This window comes from Ranitomeya variabilis, chromosome 4 (assembly GCF_051348905.1).
Source record: "Ranitomeya variabilis isolate aRanVar5 chromosome 4, aRanVar5.hap1, whole genome shotgun sequence".
NCBI classification, from domain to species: Eukaryota; Metazoa; Chordata; class Amphibia; order Anura; family Dendrobatidae; genus Ranitomeya; species Ranitomeya variabilis.
In genome coordinates this window covers 575,747,575-575,766,058 of record NC_135235.1, presented here as the reverse complement: position 1 = coordinate 575,766,058, position 18,484 = coordinate 575,747,575, and the positions used below count along the sequence as shown (strand labels likewise).

At 45.6% G+C, this 18,484-nt stretch overlaps 1 protein-coding gene across 1 annotated transcript in view; it reads right to left on the bottom strand.

The window, feature by feature from the left end:
• NTSR1 (neurotensin receptor 1) overlaps positions 1-18,484 on the bottom strand; it is a 269,133-nt gene that overhangs the window by 83,763 nt on the left and 166,886 nt on the right. Inside the window, exon 2 of the mRNA XM_077252891.1 lies at positions 15,073-15,274. Coding sequence (XP_077109006.1) covers positions 15,073-15,274 — 202 coding nt within the window. The remainder of the gene's footprint in view (positions 1-15,072; positions 15,275-18,484) is intronic.

The following is an 18,484-nucleotide window of genomic DNA, read 5'->3' as shown; positions in this document are numbered from 1 at the left end:
CTTCACAGAAGTTTACAACGCAGAGCCATGATAATAAAAAATCATTTTTCTTTCCTCAAAAAAGATGTTTTAGCAAGCAATTTTTTATTTTCACAAGGGTAACAGGAGAAATTGGACCCCAACAATTGTTGCCCAGTTTGTCCTGAGTACGCTGGTACCCCATATGTGGGGGTAAACCACTGTTTGGGTGCACGTCGGGGCTTGGAAGGGAGGGAGCACCATTTGACTTTTTGAACGCAAGATTGGCTGGAATCAATGGTGGCGCCATGTTGCGTTTGGAGAGCCCTGATGTGCCTAAACAGTGGAAACCCCTCAATTCTAACTTCAACACTAACCCCAACACACCCCTAATCCTAATCCCAACTGTAGCCATAACCCTAATCACAACCCTAACCCCAACACACCCCTAACCACAACCCTAACCCCAACACACCCGTAACCCTAATTCCAACCCTAACCCTAATCCTAACCCTAATCCCAACCCTAACCCTAATCCCAACCCTAACCACAACTGTAACCCCAACACACCCCTAACCCTATCCGTAACCCTAACCACAAGCCTAATCTTAACACTATTTCCAACCCTAGCCCTAGTTCCAACCCTAACTCTAATTCCAACCCTAACCCTAAGGCTATGTGCCCACGTTGCGGATTCGTGTGAGATTTTTCCGCACGATTTTTGAAAAATCTGCAGGTAAAAGGCACTGCGTTTTACCTGCGGATTTCCAGCGGATTTCCAGTGTTTTTTTGTGCGGATTTCACCTGCGGATTCCTATTGAGGAACAGGTGTAAAAAGCTGCAGAATCCGCACAAAGAATTGACATGCTGCGGAAAATACAACGCAGCGTTTCTGCACGGAATTTTCCGCACCATGGGCACAGCGGATTTGGTTTTCCATAGGTGTACATGGTACTGTAAACCTGATGGAAAACTGCTACGAATTTGCAGCGGCCAATCCGCTGCGGATCCGTGGCCAATCCGCTGCGGATCCGCGGCCAATCCGCTGCGAATCCGCGGCGGATCCGCAGCCAAATCCGCACTGTGTGCACATGCCGTAACCCTAACCCTACCCCTAACCCTACCCCTACCCCTAACCCTAACCCTGCCCCTAGTTCTAATCCTAGTTCTAACCCTAACCCTAGTGGAAAAAGAAAAAAAAATATTTTCTTTATTTTATTATTGTCCCTACCTATGGGGGTGATAAAGGGGGGGGTTATTTATTATTTTTTTTATTTCGATCGCTGTGATAGAACCTATCACAGCGATCAAAATGTACTTGCAACGAATCTGCCGGCCGGCAGATTCGGCGGGCGCACTGCGCATGCGCCCGCCATTTTGGAAGATGGCGGCGCCCATGGAGAAGACAGATGCACACCGGGAGCCTCGGTAAGTATAAGGGGGGAGAGATCGGGGCACGGGGGGCGTCGGAGCATGGGAGGTGGCATAGGTGCACGGGGGGAGCGGACAGGAGGACGTGGGAGCGGAGCACAAGACGGAGGGGAGCGGAGCACAGATCGGTGGCTTGGGGGGGCGATCGGTGGGGTGGGGGGGGTCACATAAGTGTTTCCAGCCATGGCCGATGATATTGCAGCATCGGCCATGGCTGGATTGTAATATTTCACCAGTTTTTTAGGTGAAATATTACAAATCGCTCTGATTGGCTGTTTCACTTTCAACAGCCAATCAGAGCGATCGTAGCCACGGGGGGGGTGAAGCCACCCCTCCTGGGCTGAAGTACCACTCCCCCTGTCCCTGCAGATTGGGTGAAATTGGAGTTAACCCTTTCACCCGCTCTGCAGGGACGCGATCATTCCGTGACGCCACATAGGCGTCATGGGTCGGATTGGCACCGACTTTCATGATGCCTACGTGGCGTCAAAGGTCGGGAAGGGGTTAAAATCTGTGCCACCGACCCCCACCCCCCTGCTTCCTCTCTCTGGAGCACTTTTGAATGCCCGCTCCGTCTGCAACAAGCTCCAAGTGATCCACGATCTCTTTACTTCCCGCAACCTTTCCTTCCTGGCCCTCACTGAGACCTGGATGATGCCCCCTGACACGGCCTCCCCTGCTGCTCTGAGTTACGGTGGCCTCCACTTTACCCACACTCTTCTCTCTGGCAACAGACATGGCAGAGGAGTGTGTTTCCTTCTTTCAAAAAACTGCTCCTTCTACCCTATCCAACCCCCACCCTCTCTTTTCCTCCCTTCTTTCGAGGTCCACTCTGTCCATATCTACTCTCCCTCTAATCTCCAAATGGTTGTCATATACCATCCACCGGGCTCAGCCACGACCTTTATCGACCAATTCTCCACCTGGCTTCTTCACTTTCTCTCTGCTGACATCCCCACCATCATCATGGGTGACTTTAATATCCCTACTGACACCCGCCAGCCAGCAGCCTCCAAACTCCTATCACTTACTTCATCCTTTGGACTTACTCAGTGGTCCTCTACAGTCACCCACACAGATGGACACACATTAGACCTCATTTTCACCCGCCTCTGTTCCATATTTAATCTCACAACCTCTCCCCTCCCCCTATCTGGCCACCACCTACTCACCTTCTCATCCCTGGCCTCCTTACCTGCCCCCCATGTCCAGCCACTAGCACATCCTCGCAGAAACCTCCCACACCTAGACATTCACAGACTCTCAGACTCTCTTCTAACTCTGGCCTCCATATTTTCAATCCACAACATGGACAGCGCCATTGCTTTCTGTAACGCCACCCTCACATCAGCCATTGACTCAGTCGCCCCTCTCACGCATGGCAAAGTATGACAAATCAATAGACAACCCTGTCACAACAATCCCACCAAAAAACTTTGACAATCATCCAGGGACGCGGAGCGGCGTTGGAAGAAAACACGCCTGCCAGACGACTTCATTGCTTTCAAACAAGCTAGACTTGACTTCAAGTTAGCCCTCACCTCTGCTACACAGACCTATTTCACAAACCTTGTATCATCATTATCCTACAACCCAAAACAACTGTTCAGCACATTCAACTCTCTCCTCCGCCCACCACTGCCACCTCCAACTCCCCTCATCTCTACCGAGGACTTTGCCACCAACTACAAAAATAAGATCTACCAAACAAGGCAAACCTTTACTGTTCCACCTCCTCAACCACTCCATATACCAGCCCTCTGCACTTTCCTAATAACCTCCCTCTCCAACATTATTGAAGGAGAGCTTACTCATCTCCTTTCCAAATCAAACCTCACCACCTGTGCACTTAACCCCCTCCCTTCCCACCTGCTCCTCAACCTCACTAATGGAGCGCCCCCATGCAAGGGCAATGGGGTACTCGGTACCGGGTCCCTCTCGGTTCTGGGGATGTCACGGTGGCCTGACCCGGTCCGTGGCCCTTTGAGGGGAGTCCAGTAAAAGAGTTTATATATGGGCAAGGTGCAGTAAAGAACGAGGACACAAGGTTGCAGTCTCTTTACCTTTTACTGAAGACTTCAGCATCCACAGTCCAGAGTACAGATCACAGGGCAAGCAGGGTCTGGCAGGTCCGAAGGCAAATTCAGAGTTCCCTTATCCAGGTGGAAATCAGTAGCCTTCCTACTAGCGCCTGTGTGTTGTAGTACATCCCTGCTGAACACCACGGGATAGTCCTCACAACTTTCGTGGATGTTCTAGATGTCTTTCTCTCTCTGTCCCCCAGATGGTATGGATAGGACAAACCTGTATGACTGGGATGGCCTGAGGCTTGTTTATAGGGACCCTAGAGAAGCCCCGACCCCACAATTTGCCACCGTGTCTTCTTAGGTATTAAGGTCGGGCAGCCAACTTGGAATTGACTGTCCTGCCGGTCTCTGAAGTAATGCGTAGAGTCAGTTACTCCCTTGGTGTTCCGGCCACTAGCTACGCGCCTCAGAAGGAGGCTGCCTGTCTCGGGGCAGAACTCCTCCCGGGGTTTTCTCCTTGTGCTGTGACTTCGTTTCTCACTCTCTACAATACAATTCTCTTCGTGTCCTTTCTTAGGATGCTGCCGTACGTGGGGCAGGCGCAGCTCCGTGTCTTTCTGTCTCGTGCTAGGCCTCTGCCAGGATCCCACCCCTGACAGGGACCCTCTGTCTGCAGCTCAGATGTTCCTCCTTTACCCCTGTCTGCCTGACAGGTGTTGCCTGGGCAAAGCCCAGTCAGCTTCTCACTAACTTCCTATCCAACCCACCAGTTTTACCCTTCTGTGAGGAGTGCCCTACTAGATAGGAGCATGGCTCCCCCTGGTGGTCTGGAGTGTGAAGTGTGTTGTGATGCTGTGATACCTGGAAAGATGAACCCCTTTATTACCTTCAGGTGTAATATCACTCCCCCTGGTGGAAGAATAATATTACTGCAGCAACCAGGACTCTGGGGCGCTGCACTAACACACTCATTCCAGCCCTAATCCATCTCTTCAACCTATCGTTATCTTCTGGTACTTTCCCCTCTGCCCTCAAACATGCCACTATCACACCCATCCTCAAAAAAGCAAACCTTGACCCAGCTACTATGCCCAGCTATCGCCCCATATCACTGCTCCCGTTTGCTTCCAAACTCCTAGAGCAGCATGTCCATGCTCAACTTTCTTCCCACCTCTCATCTAACTCGCTCCTTGACAACCTCCAATCTGGCTTCCACCCCCACCACTCCACCGAAACTGCCCTGACCAAAATTACTAATGACTTACTCACAGCCAAAGCTAACAGACAGTACTCCATCCTCCTCCTTCTCGACCTGTCCTCTGCCTTTGACACAGTCGACCGCTGCCTATTGCTACAGATTCTTTCTTCCCTTGGCATCAAAGACCTTGCCCTGTCCTGGATCGCCTCTTACCTTTCCGACCGCACATTTAGCGTTTCCCACTCCGACACTACCTCCTCATCCTGCCCTCTCTCTGATGGAGTCCCTCAAGGCTCTGTCCTGGGGCCCCTACTTTTTTCCATTTATACCCTTGGCCTAGGACAACTCATAAAGTCCCATGGTCTCCAGTACCACCTGTACGCGGACGACATTCAGATCTACCTCTCTGGCCCAGATGTCACCTCTCTGCTGTCCAGAATCCCAGATGGTCTATCAGTCATATCCTCCTTCTTCATCTCTCGCTTCCTAAAACTCAATGTAGACAAAACCGAACTCATCACCTTTCCTCCATCTCACGTATCTTCCCTGCCAGCTCTATCTATTATGGTAAACGGCATCACGCTTTCTCCCGCACCTGAAATCCGCTGCCTCGGAGTAACTCTCGACTCTGCCCTGTCCTTAAAACCACACGTCTAAACTCGTGCCACCTCCCGTCGCCTCCAACTCAAAAATATTTCCAGAGTCTGTCCCTTCCTCAGCCCTCAATCTACTAAAACTCTTGTGCATGCCCTCATCATCTCCCGCCTCGATTACTGCAACACCCTCCTCTGTGGCTTCCCCGCCAACTGTCGTGCACCACTCCAGTCTGTCCTCAACTCTGCTGCCCGACTAATCCACCTCTCTCCTCACTACTGCCCTGTTTCTCCCCTCTGCAAATCCCTCCACTGGCTCCTAATTCCCCAACGAATCCAGTTCATACTACTAACACTGACCTACAAAGCCATCCATAACCTGTCCCCTCCCTATATCTCTAAACTAATCTCCCAATATCTCCCCTCAAGTAATCTTCAATACTCCCAAGACCTCCTACTCTCCTCCACACTTATTTGTTCCTCACACAACCGCCTCCAATATTTCTCCTGAATATCCCCCATCGTCTGGAATTCCACGCCTCAACACGTCCCATTATCCACCACCTTCGGATCCTTCAGACAGAACCTGAAAACCCATCTCTTCAGGAAAGCTTATAGTCTGCAATAACCATTCTACCGCCTCACCACCACCTGAGCTGCTGCACCCGTAACCTTCTGTTTCTTCCCCATTATCCCGTAGAATGTAAGTCCACAAGGACAGGGTCCTCTCCCCTCCGTACCAGTCTGTCACTGTAAATTTGTTTACTGTAAACGATATCTATAACTTTGTATGTAACCCCTTCTCATGTACAACACCATGGAATTAATGGCACTATATAAATAAATAATGATAGCAATTCTTGTACATAGTGGGCAGTATTATAGTAGTTACATTCTTATACATACGGACACTATTATTGTAGTCATATTCTTGTACATAGGGGTCAGTATTATAGTAGATATATTCCTATACATAGGGGCAGTATTATAGTAGTTATATTCTTGTACATAGAGGTCAATATTATAGTAGTTATATGCTTGTACATAGGGGCAGTATTATAGTAGTTATAGTTTTGTACATAGGGGCAGTATTACAGTAGTTTTATTCTTGTACATTGAGGGTAGTAATATAATAGTTATATTCTTGTACATAGGGATAGTATTATAGCAGTTATAGTCTTGTACATAGGAGCAGTATTATATTAGTTATATTCTTGTACATAGAGGGGCAGTGTCATGTTCATGCCCTGACTGATGGGCGTGAAACAAGGGGGTTTGTGGCCCCACTGTGCCAGGAACCAGACTACCCTGGAAGGGGCGTGACTATGACATCTGCCTTGGTCTTCTCTGGAGCCTCTGATGGTGAGGTCAGACTTGTGTGGCAGGCAGCTGCCAGGTGCTACTCCAGGCTGTTGTCTGGCTGTGGCTGCTGATCCCACTTGGAGAACAGGAACACTAGGACAGGTGCCGACATCAGGCAGGACTAGCAGAAGAGCATGGCTGAAACTCAGATGAGTAGGCTGGCACGGCTGAGACACAGGACTGGCAGGAACGGCAGAGACACAGGGCTGGCAGGAACGGCAGAGAGAAAAGGGCTGGCAGGAATGGCAGAGAAAGAGGGCTGGCAGAAATGGCTGAGACACAGGGCAGGCAGGCACGGCTGAGACACAGGGCAGGCAGGCACTGCTGAGACACAGGGCTGGAAGGCACGGCAGAGACACAGGGCTGGCAGGTACAGCAGAGACACAGGGCAGGTTGGTGTGCTGTATGAAGGAACAGGTAGGGACCTGTTCACACAGGAGTTGCAGGTACGGATAAGAAGTATGAAGGAACAGGTTGGGACCTGTTCACATAGGAGGTGCAGATAAGGAAACAAGCAGGAAGGAATGAAATATGAAGGAAGAGGATGGGACCTGTTCACACAGGAAGAGAACAGCAAGGCTGCAGATAGGAGTGGTAGAGCAGCAAGAGAGCAGCAACAGAAGCTAAGTAGAGCAGAACCGCAAGGAATGCGGAGAGGAGCTGCAGCAAGAGATTCCTGCAGCAACAGGAGCGGAGCAGAGTAGAACGGAGCAGAACCGCAGGAGTGCAGAGCAGAGGTAAAGCTGCAAGAGAGCGGAGCACAGTCAAAGTCACAAGAGCCGCAAGAGTGCAGAGCATAAGCAAACAGAAAGGACACCAGGAAAGACACAGCAGGGAAAGAAGCCACAGACAAGGAGACAGAGGTAGGACAAAGTTCAGACAAGGTAATGGGACAAGACAAGGCACCAAAACAAAGACATAGGGACCAGGATATCCTGCCTCCTGGAGGGCGGACAGACCAAAACAAGGCAAAGCAAGGACACAGACACTGAGACCAGGTTATACAGCCTCCTGGAGGGCAGACAAACAAGATCAAGCAGAGGTATATCTAGTCTTTCCAGCACCCGGTGGAAAAGGATCAGTTTGGCGCCCCCCCCCCCCAAACCTCCCCCATTTGAACCTTAACTCTATTGAAACTGTATGACCAAGCCAAGGTACATTCCTGAATCCCCATAATGTTAAAATAGATACCAATAAAAGTAAAATTAATTGAGACATCAGTAGGTTAAGTGTTTTTGAATATCCATATTGAATGAGGAGCCCCATATAATCCTGCATAAAGGTTAATAATGGCCCCATAAGATGCTCCATAGACATATTTGTCCAATATAGTGCTGCAGAAACGTTGATTATGGCCCCATAAGATGCTCCATAAAGATATTTGCTCCATATAGTGCTGCACAAATGTTAATTATGGCCCCATAAGATGCTCCATACAGACACTTGCCCCATATAGTGCTGCACAAACGTTGATTATGGCCCCATACAGACACTTGCCCCATATAGTGCAGCACAAACGTTGATTATGGCCCCATACAGACACTTGCCCCATATAGTGCTGCACAAACGTTATGGCCCCATAAGATGCTCCATACAGACACTTGCCCCGTTATAGTGCTGCACAAATGTTATGGCCCCATAAGATGCTCTACATAGACACTTGCCCCATATAGTGCTGCACAAACGTTATGGCCCCATAAGATGCTCTATACAGACACTTGCCCCATATAGTGCTGAACAAACGTTATGGCCCCATAAGATGCTCTATACAGACACTTGCCCCATTATAGTGCTACACAAATGTTATGGCCCCATAAGATGCTCTATACAGACACTTGCCCCATATAGTGCTGCACAAACGTTGTGGCCCCATAAGATGCTCTATACAGACACTTGCCCCATTATAGTGCTGCACAAACGTTATGGCCCCATAAGATGCTCCATACAGACACTTGCCCCGTTATAGTGCTGCACAAACGTTATGGCCCCATAAGATGCTCTATACAGACACTTGCCCCATTATAGTGCTGCACAAACGTTATGGCCCCATACGATGCCCGATACAGACACTTGCCCCATATAGTGCTGCACAAACGTTATGGCCCCATAAGATGCTCTATACAGACACTTGCCCCATTATAGTGCTGCACAAACGTTATGGCCCCATAAGATGCTCCATACAGACACTTGCCCCGTTATAGTGCTGCACAAACGTTATGGCCCCCCCATAAGATGCTCCATACAGACACTTGCCCTGTTATAATGCTGCACAAACATTATGGCCCCCCCATAAGATGCTCCATACAGACACTTGCCCCGTTATAATGCTGCACAAACGTTATGGCCCCATAAGATGCTCCATACAGACACTTGCCCCGTTATAGTGCTGCACAAATGTTATGGCCCCCCCCATAAGATGCTCCATACAGACACTTGCCCCGTTATAATGCTGCACAAACGTTATGGCCCCATACGATGCCCCATACAGACACTTACCCCATATAGTGCTGAACAAACGTTATGGCCCCATAAGATGCTCCATACAGACACTTGCCCCATTTGCTGTTGCTGCGATAAAAAAAAAAAAATCAATCACATACTCACCTCTCCATCACTCAGGCCCCCGGCACTTTCAATATTCACCTGCTCCTCGTTCCAGCCACCGCTCCATCTTCAGCACTGACGTTCAGGCAGAGGGCGCACACTAACTATGTCACCACGCCCTCTGACCTCAGCGTCACTGCTGAAGACGGAGCAGCGGCTGGAACGAGGAGCAGGTGAATATCGCGCTGCGCTCCCCTCCCCATTATACTCACCTGCTCCTGGCACGGTGCAGTCCCTGCTTCCCTGGCGCCGGCAGCTTCTTCCTGTACTGAGTGGTCACTGTTACCGCTCATTACAGTAATGAACATGTGGCCCCACCCCTATGGGAGGTGGAGCCGCATATTCATTACTGTAATGAGCTGTACCATGTGAACGCTCAGTACAGGACGAGGAGCCTCTTTGGACCGCCGCATCATCAGGCGGCCCGCTGGCGCCCCCCTGTGGGCTGCGCCCGGGGCACATGCCCCGGCTGCCCCCCTGGATACGCCACTGAGATCAAGGCAAGGCAAGGAGAAAAGCCTCCAGAGGAGGAACACAGAGCAAGGCCTGGCAGCTCAGAAGCTAAACACTAACTGAGTTTAGACATTGCACAGGCCCAGTTCACAGGGTGGAGCTGCCCTCAATACTGGAGGCCTCTTGGTAATTGGTCAGGAACAGATTAGACAGGTACGCCCTGATTGTATAAGAACCAGAGAGTTCTGGCATCGCCCCCCTATGCACACAGCCAGGAAGCATGCAGAGAGCAGAGGCACAGAATATGGAGCTGGCAACAGACAGAACACAACATGACATGGAGCAGTGAGTAAGATGGTGTGTGAAAGATGAGAGGCCATGCCGTGATGCCAGCAGAGTTATTACAGGCAATATTATAGTAGGTATATTCTTGTATATAGGGGGGCAGTATTATAGTAGTTATATTCTTGTACATAGGGGCAGTATTACAGTAGTTTTATTCTTGTACATAGAGGGTAGTAATATAGTAGTTATATTCTTGTACATAGGGGTAGTATAATAGCAGTTATAGTCTTGTACATAGGAGCAGTATTATAGTAGTTGTATTCTTGTACATAGAGGGCACTATTATAGTAGTTATATTCTTGTACATAGGGGCAGTATTATAGTAGTTACATTCTTTGTCGTAAGAGGTAGTATTATTATAGTTAGAATCTTGTACTTGAGGGGCAGTATTTTAGTAGTTATCTTCCTATTTACAGGGCAGTATTGTAGTTAGTGTAGTGTGGATTTTTTGATAATTTATGGGTTTGTGTAACATTTAACTATATCTAGGTGGACAGAGTTCAATTATATGTTAGAGCTAAAGTTTTTTTTCAAGTCTAAATGTCTAAATAGTTAATGTAAGGACATTGTTTCCTCTTCGTCCTATGAAGTCACCACTCTGTCTTTCTCTATTTAAAGCTGATAAATCATTCAGTAATTCAGTAAAATTCCTAAAATATTTATGTGTTTTTTCTGCCATCTTGCTGTGCAGACAGCTTTTACTGCTCTGTTCCCGTTTCTGATCTGGCTCTTATAGCAGGCAGGCTCTAGTTTTGGCTGTCAGAACTGAAATCACAGTGATCAGATTTGAAACGTTTCAGGACTCAGTGAATCACATACTACAATATAATATATTAACCACTGTAGTCAAATTGTATTATTATTTCCTCTAAGCATGTCCTACATTGAAGGGCAGCAAAACCTTCCTCCTTTATATCACACATCCAATACCATGTAAGAATCAAAGAGCCAAAAATATCCAAAGGAAGTTTATTTTGGTACATTGGCACCTAGGGTCCAGACAATGAGACATCGACACTTGGGGTATAGAATGATGACACACGGTTACTTGGGGTATGTGACAGTGACCATGACACTTGGAATACTGGTCAACAACACACTAAAATCTGAGGTACAGTGCGATAACACACCTGATCTTTGGGATACAAGACACACTGATACTTGGAGTAAAGGACAATGACATACTAACAATTGGTGTATAGGATGATGGCCTATTGACACTTGGGATACCGGACAATGATACTCAGACATTTGGGGTACAGGACAAGGACACTGACATATGGGGTACAGAACAATGACAAATTGACATTTGCCATACATGACAACGACACTTACACTCGGAGTACAGGTCAATGACACGTTGATGCTTAGGGTACAGGGCAATGACATGTTGACATTTCAGGTACAGAAGAATGACTCACTTAGAATTGGGTTACACTCCAATGACACACTGACACTTGGAGTTACTGTACAATGACACCCTGACAGTTGGGGTACAGGACAGTGACACTTGGAGTACAGGATGACAACACGTTGATAATTATGGTACAGACGAATGACACACTGACACTTGGGTCAGGACACACTGACAGGGTACGGGACTATGACACTAAGACTTGGGGTACAGGACGATGACAAGTTGACATTTGGGGTACAGAAGAATTGCAAATAATTGGGGTACAGGACAATAACACTGACAATTTGGGGATCAGGACAATGATGTCGATTCCTATTACCATAAATTAATTCCATTAGTGCCAGTTCTACAACGTGTATGTAGTGTGTCAAGTAAGCTCCTTGAACATCCTTTTGAGAGACTATGTTGTTGCCCAGAGTGTGTAAGAATCGCCCATCTAGAGGCCCAAATTTAATAAAACAACTGTTAACACTGCAGGCAATAGCTAACATGGGGGAGTGGAGTTTGCTGCTCGCTAAGAGAAACTCACGTGCAAGCTTGGACTGACCAACAGGAGAACAGGAGAATCCTCCGGTGGGCATCTTATTCATTTACCAATCTACCCAGTTCATTAATATGTTAAATATAAGCTGAAAAGTGGAGTCCTAGAGTTGGTTACTGGTGGGTCCTTGGTGACCTCGTTATCAGTGTCCAGTCCGACACTGATCACGAGGTCACACGGTGATGGGAATGAAAGCGTTGAGGTGCAACAAACTGCTCCAACTAACCGATTGACAGTAAAAAGTTGGGTAGAAGGGAAAGGGTATGGGAGATAAGCCTTGATCTGGAACATCAAGGTCTGTTTAGGATGGGGTGGAGGCACGTGGACATCAGTTCAGACGTGGCACTGCTGCAGGATGCCTCTTCTAGCAACCATTGTGTCTCCTCACTGTATACAATTTTGAGCACCTGTCTATATAAAGGACCGAAACACTGCGGTGACACCCTCCACATCGACCTCTGCTCAATACCTATACCCCAGTCTGGTCTATTCCCATTCACGTCCCACCCCAAATCTGTAACTTTATAGAAATTTTTAGAAGTTACCAAGATTCATGAGAAATATGTTTTATTCCTGCGTTATCGGATAATCTGTTCTGACTGGAGCTGTTCAATAAATTGAGAAGTAAATTGGAACAATTTGCTACATTTGCAGACAGGCTCCCCTCCATCAGTAATCCGCATTTGTAGTCACTGAAGAGAACAAAGCTGAAGTCTGGTGTGCGCTGCGATGCGGAATTAATAAGCGCCAGTCCGGGAATCTCGCAGGCAGATGACAAATGTCTTAGTATTTTGTTTGTTTATAGAAATTTCTTCCAGTTTAGATAAAAAATACATTTGGTTCGTTGTTTCCCTGAAGATAATTCCAGACTGCGGGTGTTTATCTTTCCCTTTGCTTTCAAAGAAAGGCAAAATTATTGAATTTATTTAATTCTACCCTGGAGATCTTGACTCGGCTTGAAATTACAATTTTTTTTGTTTATGAATGAGATTTTTAATTATTGTTTTGTTTAAGTTTCTAGAGTTTTTGCAGGATCATCACCCCGCTGGGCTGGTATTTTAAACTATACTATCCTGATAACTGGATTTGTAAGTCATTTGAACTATTTTTTCAAAGAATCACAAAAAAAGAATAAATTTTGTAAATTGTCTTAATGAAAAACCATTCCCTGTGCAGAAGTGTCTCCATGGCTACAGACTACAAGCAAGCTCAGTGTAGTCTGATCCTGCAGTCACATGTCAGTCGAGTAAAATATTCCCAATTTCAAGTAGAAATCTAGTTGATTTTGGCTACATCTACCAGATAAACTGGTCTGGAGATGATGGCTAAAACCCTATACAGGTTCTTTACTATTGGTATGGATAGCGTTGCTCACTGCCATCATGGACCCTTTTTGTGTTGTATGGTCATAATAAAAACCATGCCGGAGTAAGATTCACCAAATTAAATAAAAAAAAACAATTCCCTTAATGGATTTGGAGCATCTAGGGCAGCCTATGTGTCTCAAACCAAATCTACGTAATCTGTGTACCAGTCTTGAATTCTGCTATCATTTCCAAACTGTAGAATAGTATTCCACCAGATCCTAGTGGCTCCATCCTTCTTTCTATGACCCACTTACTTTTAGAAAAGTATTTGGGAGTAGCAGAGAGGAGGAAAAAAATCACTAATAAGTATCTACTAAGATTTGGCTACACTCTTCACAAGTACTATTAACTTCAGATCACAGACTCCTAGAATGTTAGCGTTGGAAGGGACCTCCAGGATCATCGTGTCCAACTCTCTGCTCAATGCAGGACTCACTAAACCATCTCAGACAGATGTCTGTCCAGCCTCTGTTTGAAGACTCATATTGAAGGAGAACTCACCACCTCTTATGGCAGCCTGTTCCACTCATTGATCACCCCATTGTCAAAAAGTTTTTTCTAATATCTAATATGTATCTTCTCACTTTCAGTTTCATTCCATTTTTTCTCGTGTTTCATGTATAAATGAGAATAAGGACAATCCCTCTACACTGTGACATCCCATCAGATATCTGTAGACAGCTTATTAAGTCTCCTCTTAGCCTTCTTTTCTGCCAACTAAACCTTTAACTGTTCCTCGTAGGACATACTCTGGAGTCCATTGACCATCCAAGAAGCTTTTTTCTGAACTTGTTTCAGTTTTTCAATGTTTTTTTTAAAATGTGGTGCCCAGAACTGGACACAGTATTCCAGATGAGGCCAGACCAAGGAGGAGTAGAGAGGGATAATTACTTCACGTGATCTAGACTCTACGCTTCTTTTAATACAGCTTATATCTGTGCTTGCTGTTTTTGCTGCTGCATCACACTGTTGACTCGTGTGCAGTCTGTGATCTATTAGTATACCCAAGTCTTTTTCAAATGTGCTGTTGCTTAGTTATATTCCTCCCAGTCTATAAATGCAATTTTAGTTTTTCTTACCCAGATGCAGAATCTTGAAAAGCTTATCTAGATCCTTCTGAATGCTTCCTCTGTCTGCTCTAGTGTTAGCTATCCCTCCTGGCTTTGCATCGTCTGCAAATTTGATTAGTTTACCTTCAATTCCCTTATCTAGATCATTTATAAAAATGTTGAAAAGCACTGGGGCCAGGACAGAGCCTTGTTGTACCCCACTTGAAACACTCTTCCAATTGGATGTGCAGCCATTTATTACCACTCTTTGAGTACGATCACCGAGCCAGTTATGAACTCACCTAACCATAGCCTTGTCAATTCCATACTTAATGGTCTTTTTTGGTATGTTGTATCTCAGCATTTCACTAGTTTGGATAAAACTCAATACGACCATTATTCCCTATAGCTATCAAAACAGAAGTAACCATTCTTATCCGTTAAGGTCTATGGAACGCCCATAGCCTTAATTAGAGAGACCAACTTGCCATTACGAACATCAGTCCATTGAATTTAATGGGAAAATGTTTTTACTGATGTTCACTTTGTCAAACAGGGGCTCATTTCATCCTTTTCTATAAGACAATCTTGTTGTGTTCTCCTTTAAAATGCTAAAATATGGTCCATTTTTTACAGCAAGAGAAATATATGAAATGTTGATAAATGGAAACACAAAGTGGACAAAAGGACATTCAAAATTTTGGTTAAAAGAAGATAAAGTACATACGTAAGACACGCACGCCATGCTTGAGGGACTGTATGCGGCTGGGTTCCATGGACATGCTGAGGACAGTCTGCTGGCCACCGATGGTGCACACTTGGTTCTCCTGATGTGCTTGCTTTACCATTATGATAAGCTGATTGGCTATGATGGTGTTTAGGACGGAAATAACAACCATTGGAAACACGAATGAGAGGAAGGCGTTAACCTGGAAATAAGCAGACAAAAGCCAGTAAGACACAAGACGTTCAGGAAGAGAAATGAAGCAATCAGAAGGGGTCTTGCCTCAATATGAATAAGGCCCTTGAGTTCCCCCATCTATCATGTCTCAAGATGAGGTATCAGTTTCTTATGTTCCTGTTTCCTGTGCTCACAGTCTCTCCCAGCGTAACAATATCCTGTATAAGAGCCATCTACAAGAGCAGGCAAGAGAAACAACAATTGTTCTGTACATATTTCTGCCTTAAAAAATTGGTTGTCACTTTTTACTCTGCCCTTATCAAAGCTTAAACATTGGACTCATCATTAGGGCAGGTGCACATGATCGTTTATGAAGGATGAGAGCAATACATGGTTTTCACGGATAGCACTCGTACCAACATTATTTTATGGGGCTGTGCACATGGCCAATTTTTAACTTGGACCAATTGGTAAAAGGAAAAAAAAAATCGGCAAAATGTTCAATTTTAATCTGAGTGTTGGATCAAAATCAGCAATGCAAGTCTTTTGGTCTGTGGAAAACATCAAGGACTAACTGAATGGAGAAGGTGGAGAAACTTTTTTTCCCTCTCCACCTCCAAGAAAAACTGATCCTACTCTGATCAGACTCTGATCAGAGTCTGATCAGCATAATCAGATTGTTTATCTAGGATGGATAGAAAAATGGTCGTGTGCACTTGCCCTTAGATTGTGCTAGGTATAGGGTCACACAAGGCACTTTAGCCACTCCTGCTGAAGGGGGCGCTATAGAATGGTTGGCACCTGAGGCTTGTGGGCAACATGAGAATTTGTGTTACCATGTTGCTTTAATCAATACAATGTTTGGCGTTGGAATTGGTCATTATATCGAGCACTTATTTCGAACATTTTTTGAGCACTATATGTTAGTATTAGACCTCATGTGGCACTGTTCAGTATATTTTGCTTGAAGTGTATGAGGGTGTAGCATTGTTATTTAGACAACTGTATGGCACTGTTATTTGGTCACTGGGTTATAAGATAATTTCAGAATTGTGGTCAACGTGAGTTCTCCTATAACAGTGCTGTAAAATATTACATATGGAGCTAGCATTTGCACCATGTACAGGGGTATGATATGAGCACTATATAGTAGTATTGAGCCTAGTGTGGCAATATTATTTAGACACTGTACAAGATATTTTCTTGAAGTGTAAGATTGCTATTTAGGCAACAATATGGCGCTGGTACATATTCCATAGGCTCTATTCCATAGGCTAACCCTCCCACCACAATGTAAGAAGACGCGGAGATGAAATATATGCCAAATCTCATTCACTATAACAGACCGCAGTGACATTATTAAGTGTAATAATTCAGTAGCTGGACAGCGATCATAATATAAAATTAATATTACAACAAATAGTGATGAATGGTCGATATTTCTGCAGGATCCATGTAATGAAATGTAAAACTAGTAAGCAATCCATTATAAGACTCAGGTTTATGCCCAGTCGGTTATTAGCAGGCCAGACGTGTGCGCTGCTACTCTGAGAGACTCTACTTCACTGCTAATTGCTGCCGGGTTAATTGGTTTATATAAATGTTAATTAAATATGATGGAGATTTGGCTCATGCTCGTCCTTGAAGACAATATAACGGAATCCCTGAGTGGGGGGAAGGAGAGCCAGGGGTACAGTCAAAATAATTACACTCAAAACTAAATAGGTGACCCGAGAGGCATAGCTCGAAACGTCTGATGAATGGATCTAGAATAAGAGTGATCTTCAGGCCATCATGCACCATTGTTCTCCTCATGAACCTCAGAACCATATACTGCTACACCACTGGGTCCTGGGCCCCTGTCTACACTGGGAAACTTGGAAAAGCTGGGATTAAAGGTCGGCCTATGGTGATCCACATAAACATGGTCTAGGTTTGTCAAGCCAGTGATCACCAGATCGTAGACAGAAGGCTCACAGTGACTCACTCATCTGCATAACTAGGTTCCTGATGAGTTTTTGTTGAGTTTTTTTACGCTGCATATTTAAAACTTATCAAAAGCTCATCGTGGGAACTTAAGCCTTACTCTCTCCATTTACTTGATTAATAATTTTTTTAACTAAGAATATTTGCAAACCGCATCTTTTTTGGGATGCTTGGAAGCAGGGACGGCCTGAGAGATTACGGCGCCCTAGGCGAAACTATTTTGTTGCGCCCCCTACTACTTTTAACATACCTCCCAACTTTTGAAGATGGGAAAGAGGGACAAAGTTTGCGGCGCCGTGGCAAATTTTAGGCCACACCTCTGACCACACCCATTCATAACTAGCCACACCCATATCCACGTCCCAACCACACTCATTTAGCACTGCCGATCACACTGTTTCATAAAGAATAATTATAAACAAAAAAATATGGCCACACAGTGCTCCATACTGTATAATGGCCACACATGATGCTCCATACTGTATAATAGCCACACATGATGCTCCATACTGTATAATGGCCACACATGATGCTCCATACTGTAGTATTGGCCGCACATGATGCTCCATACTGTATAATGACCGCACATGATGCTCCATACTGTATAATGGCCACACATGATGCTCCATACTGTATAATGGCCACACATGATGCTCCATACTGTATAATGGCCACACATGATGCTCCATACTGTATAATGGCCACACATGATGCTCCATACTGTATAATGACCACACATGATGCTCCATACTGTATAATGGCCACACATGATGCTCCATACTGTATAATGGCCACACATGATGCTCCATACTGTATAATGGCCACACATGATGCTCCATACTGTATAATGGCCACACATGATGCTCCATACTGTATAATGACCACACATGATGCTCCATACTGTATATTGGCCGCACATGATACTTCGTACCGTATAATGGCCACACATAGCTACTCCTACACACGCGGCTGCGCTCCGTACACACATGCTCCGCTCCATACACCTCGTACACACGTGGCTCCGCTCCGTACACCTCGTACACATTTAACTCCGCTCCATACACCTCATATACACACACAACTCCGCTCCGTACACCTCATATACACACGGCTCCGCTCCATACACCTCATACACATTCAGCTCCGCTCCCATACACCTTTTGCCTTTTGAAAAGATTTTTTATAATTTTTTCTATTTTTTCTCTGGCGCCCCCTTAACCCCTTTCTGACATCTGACGTACTATCCCGTCGA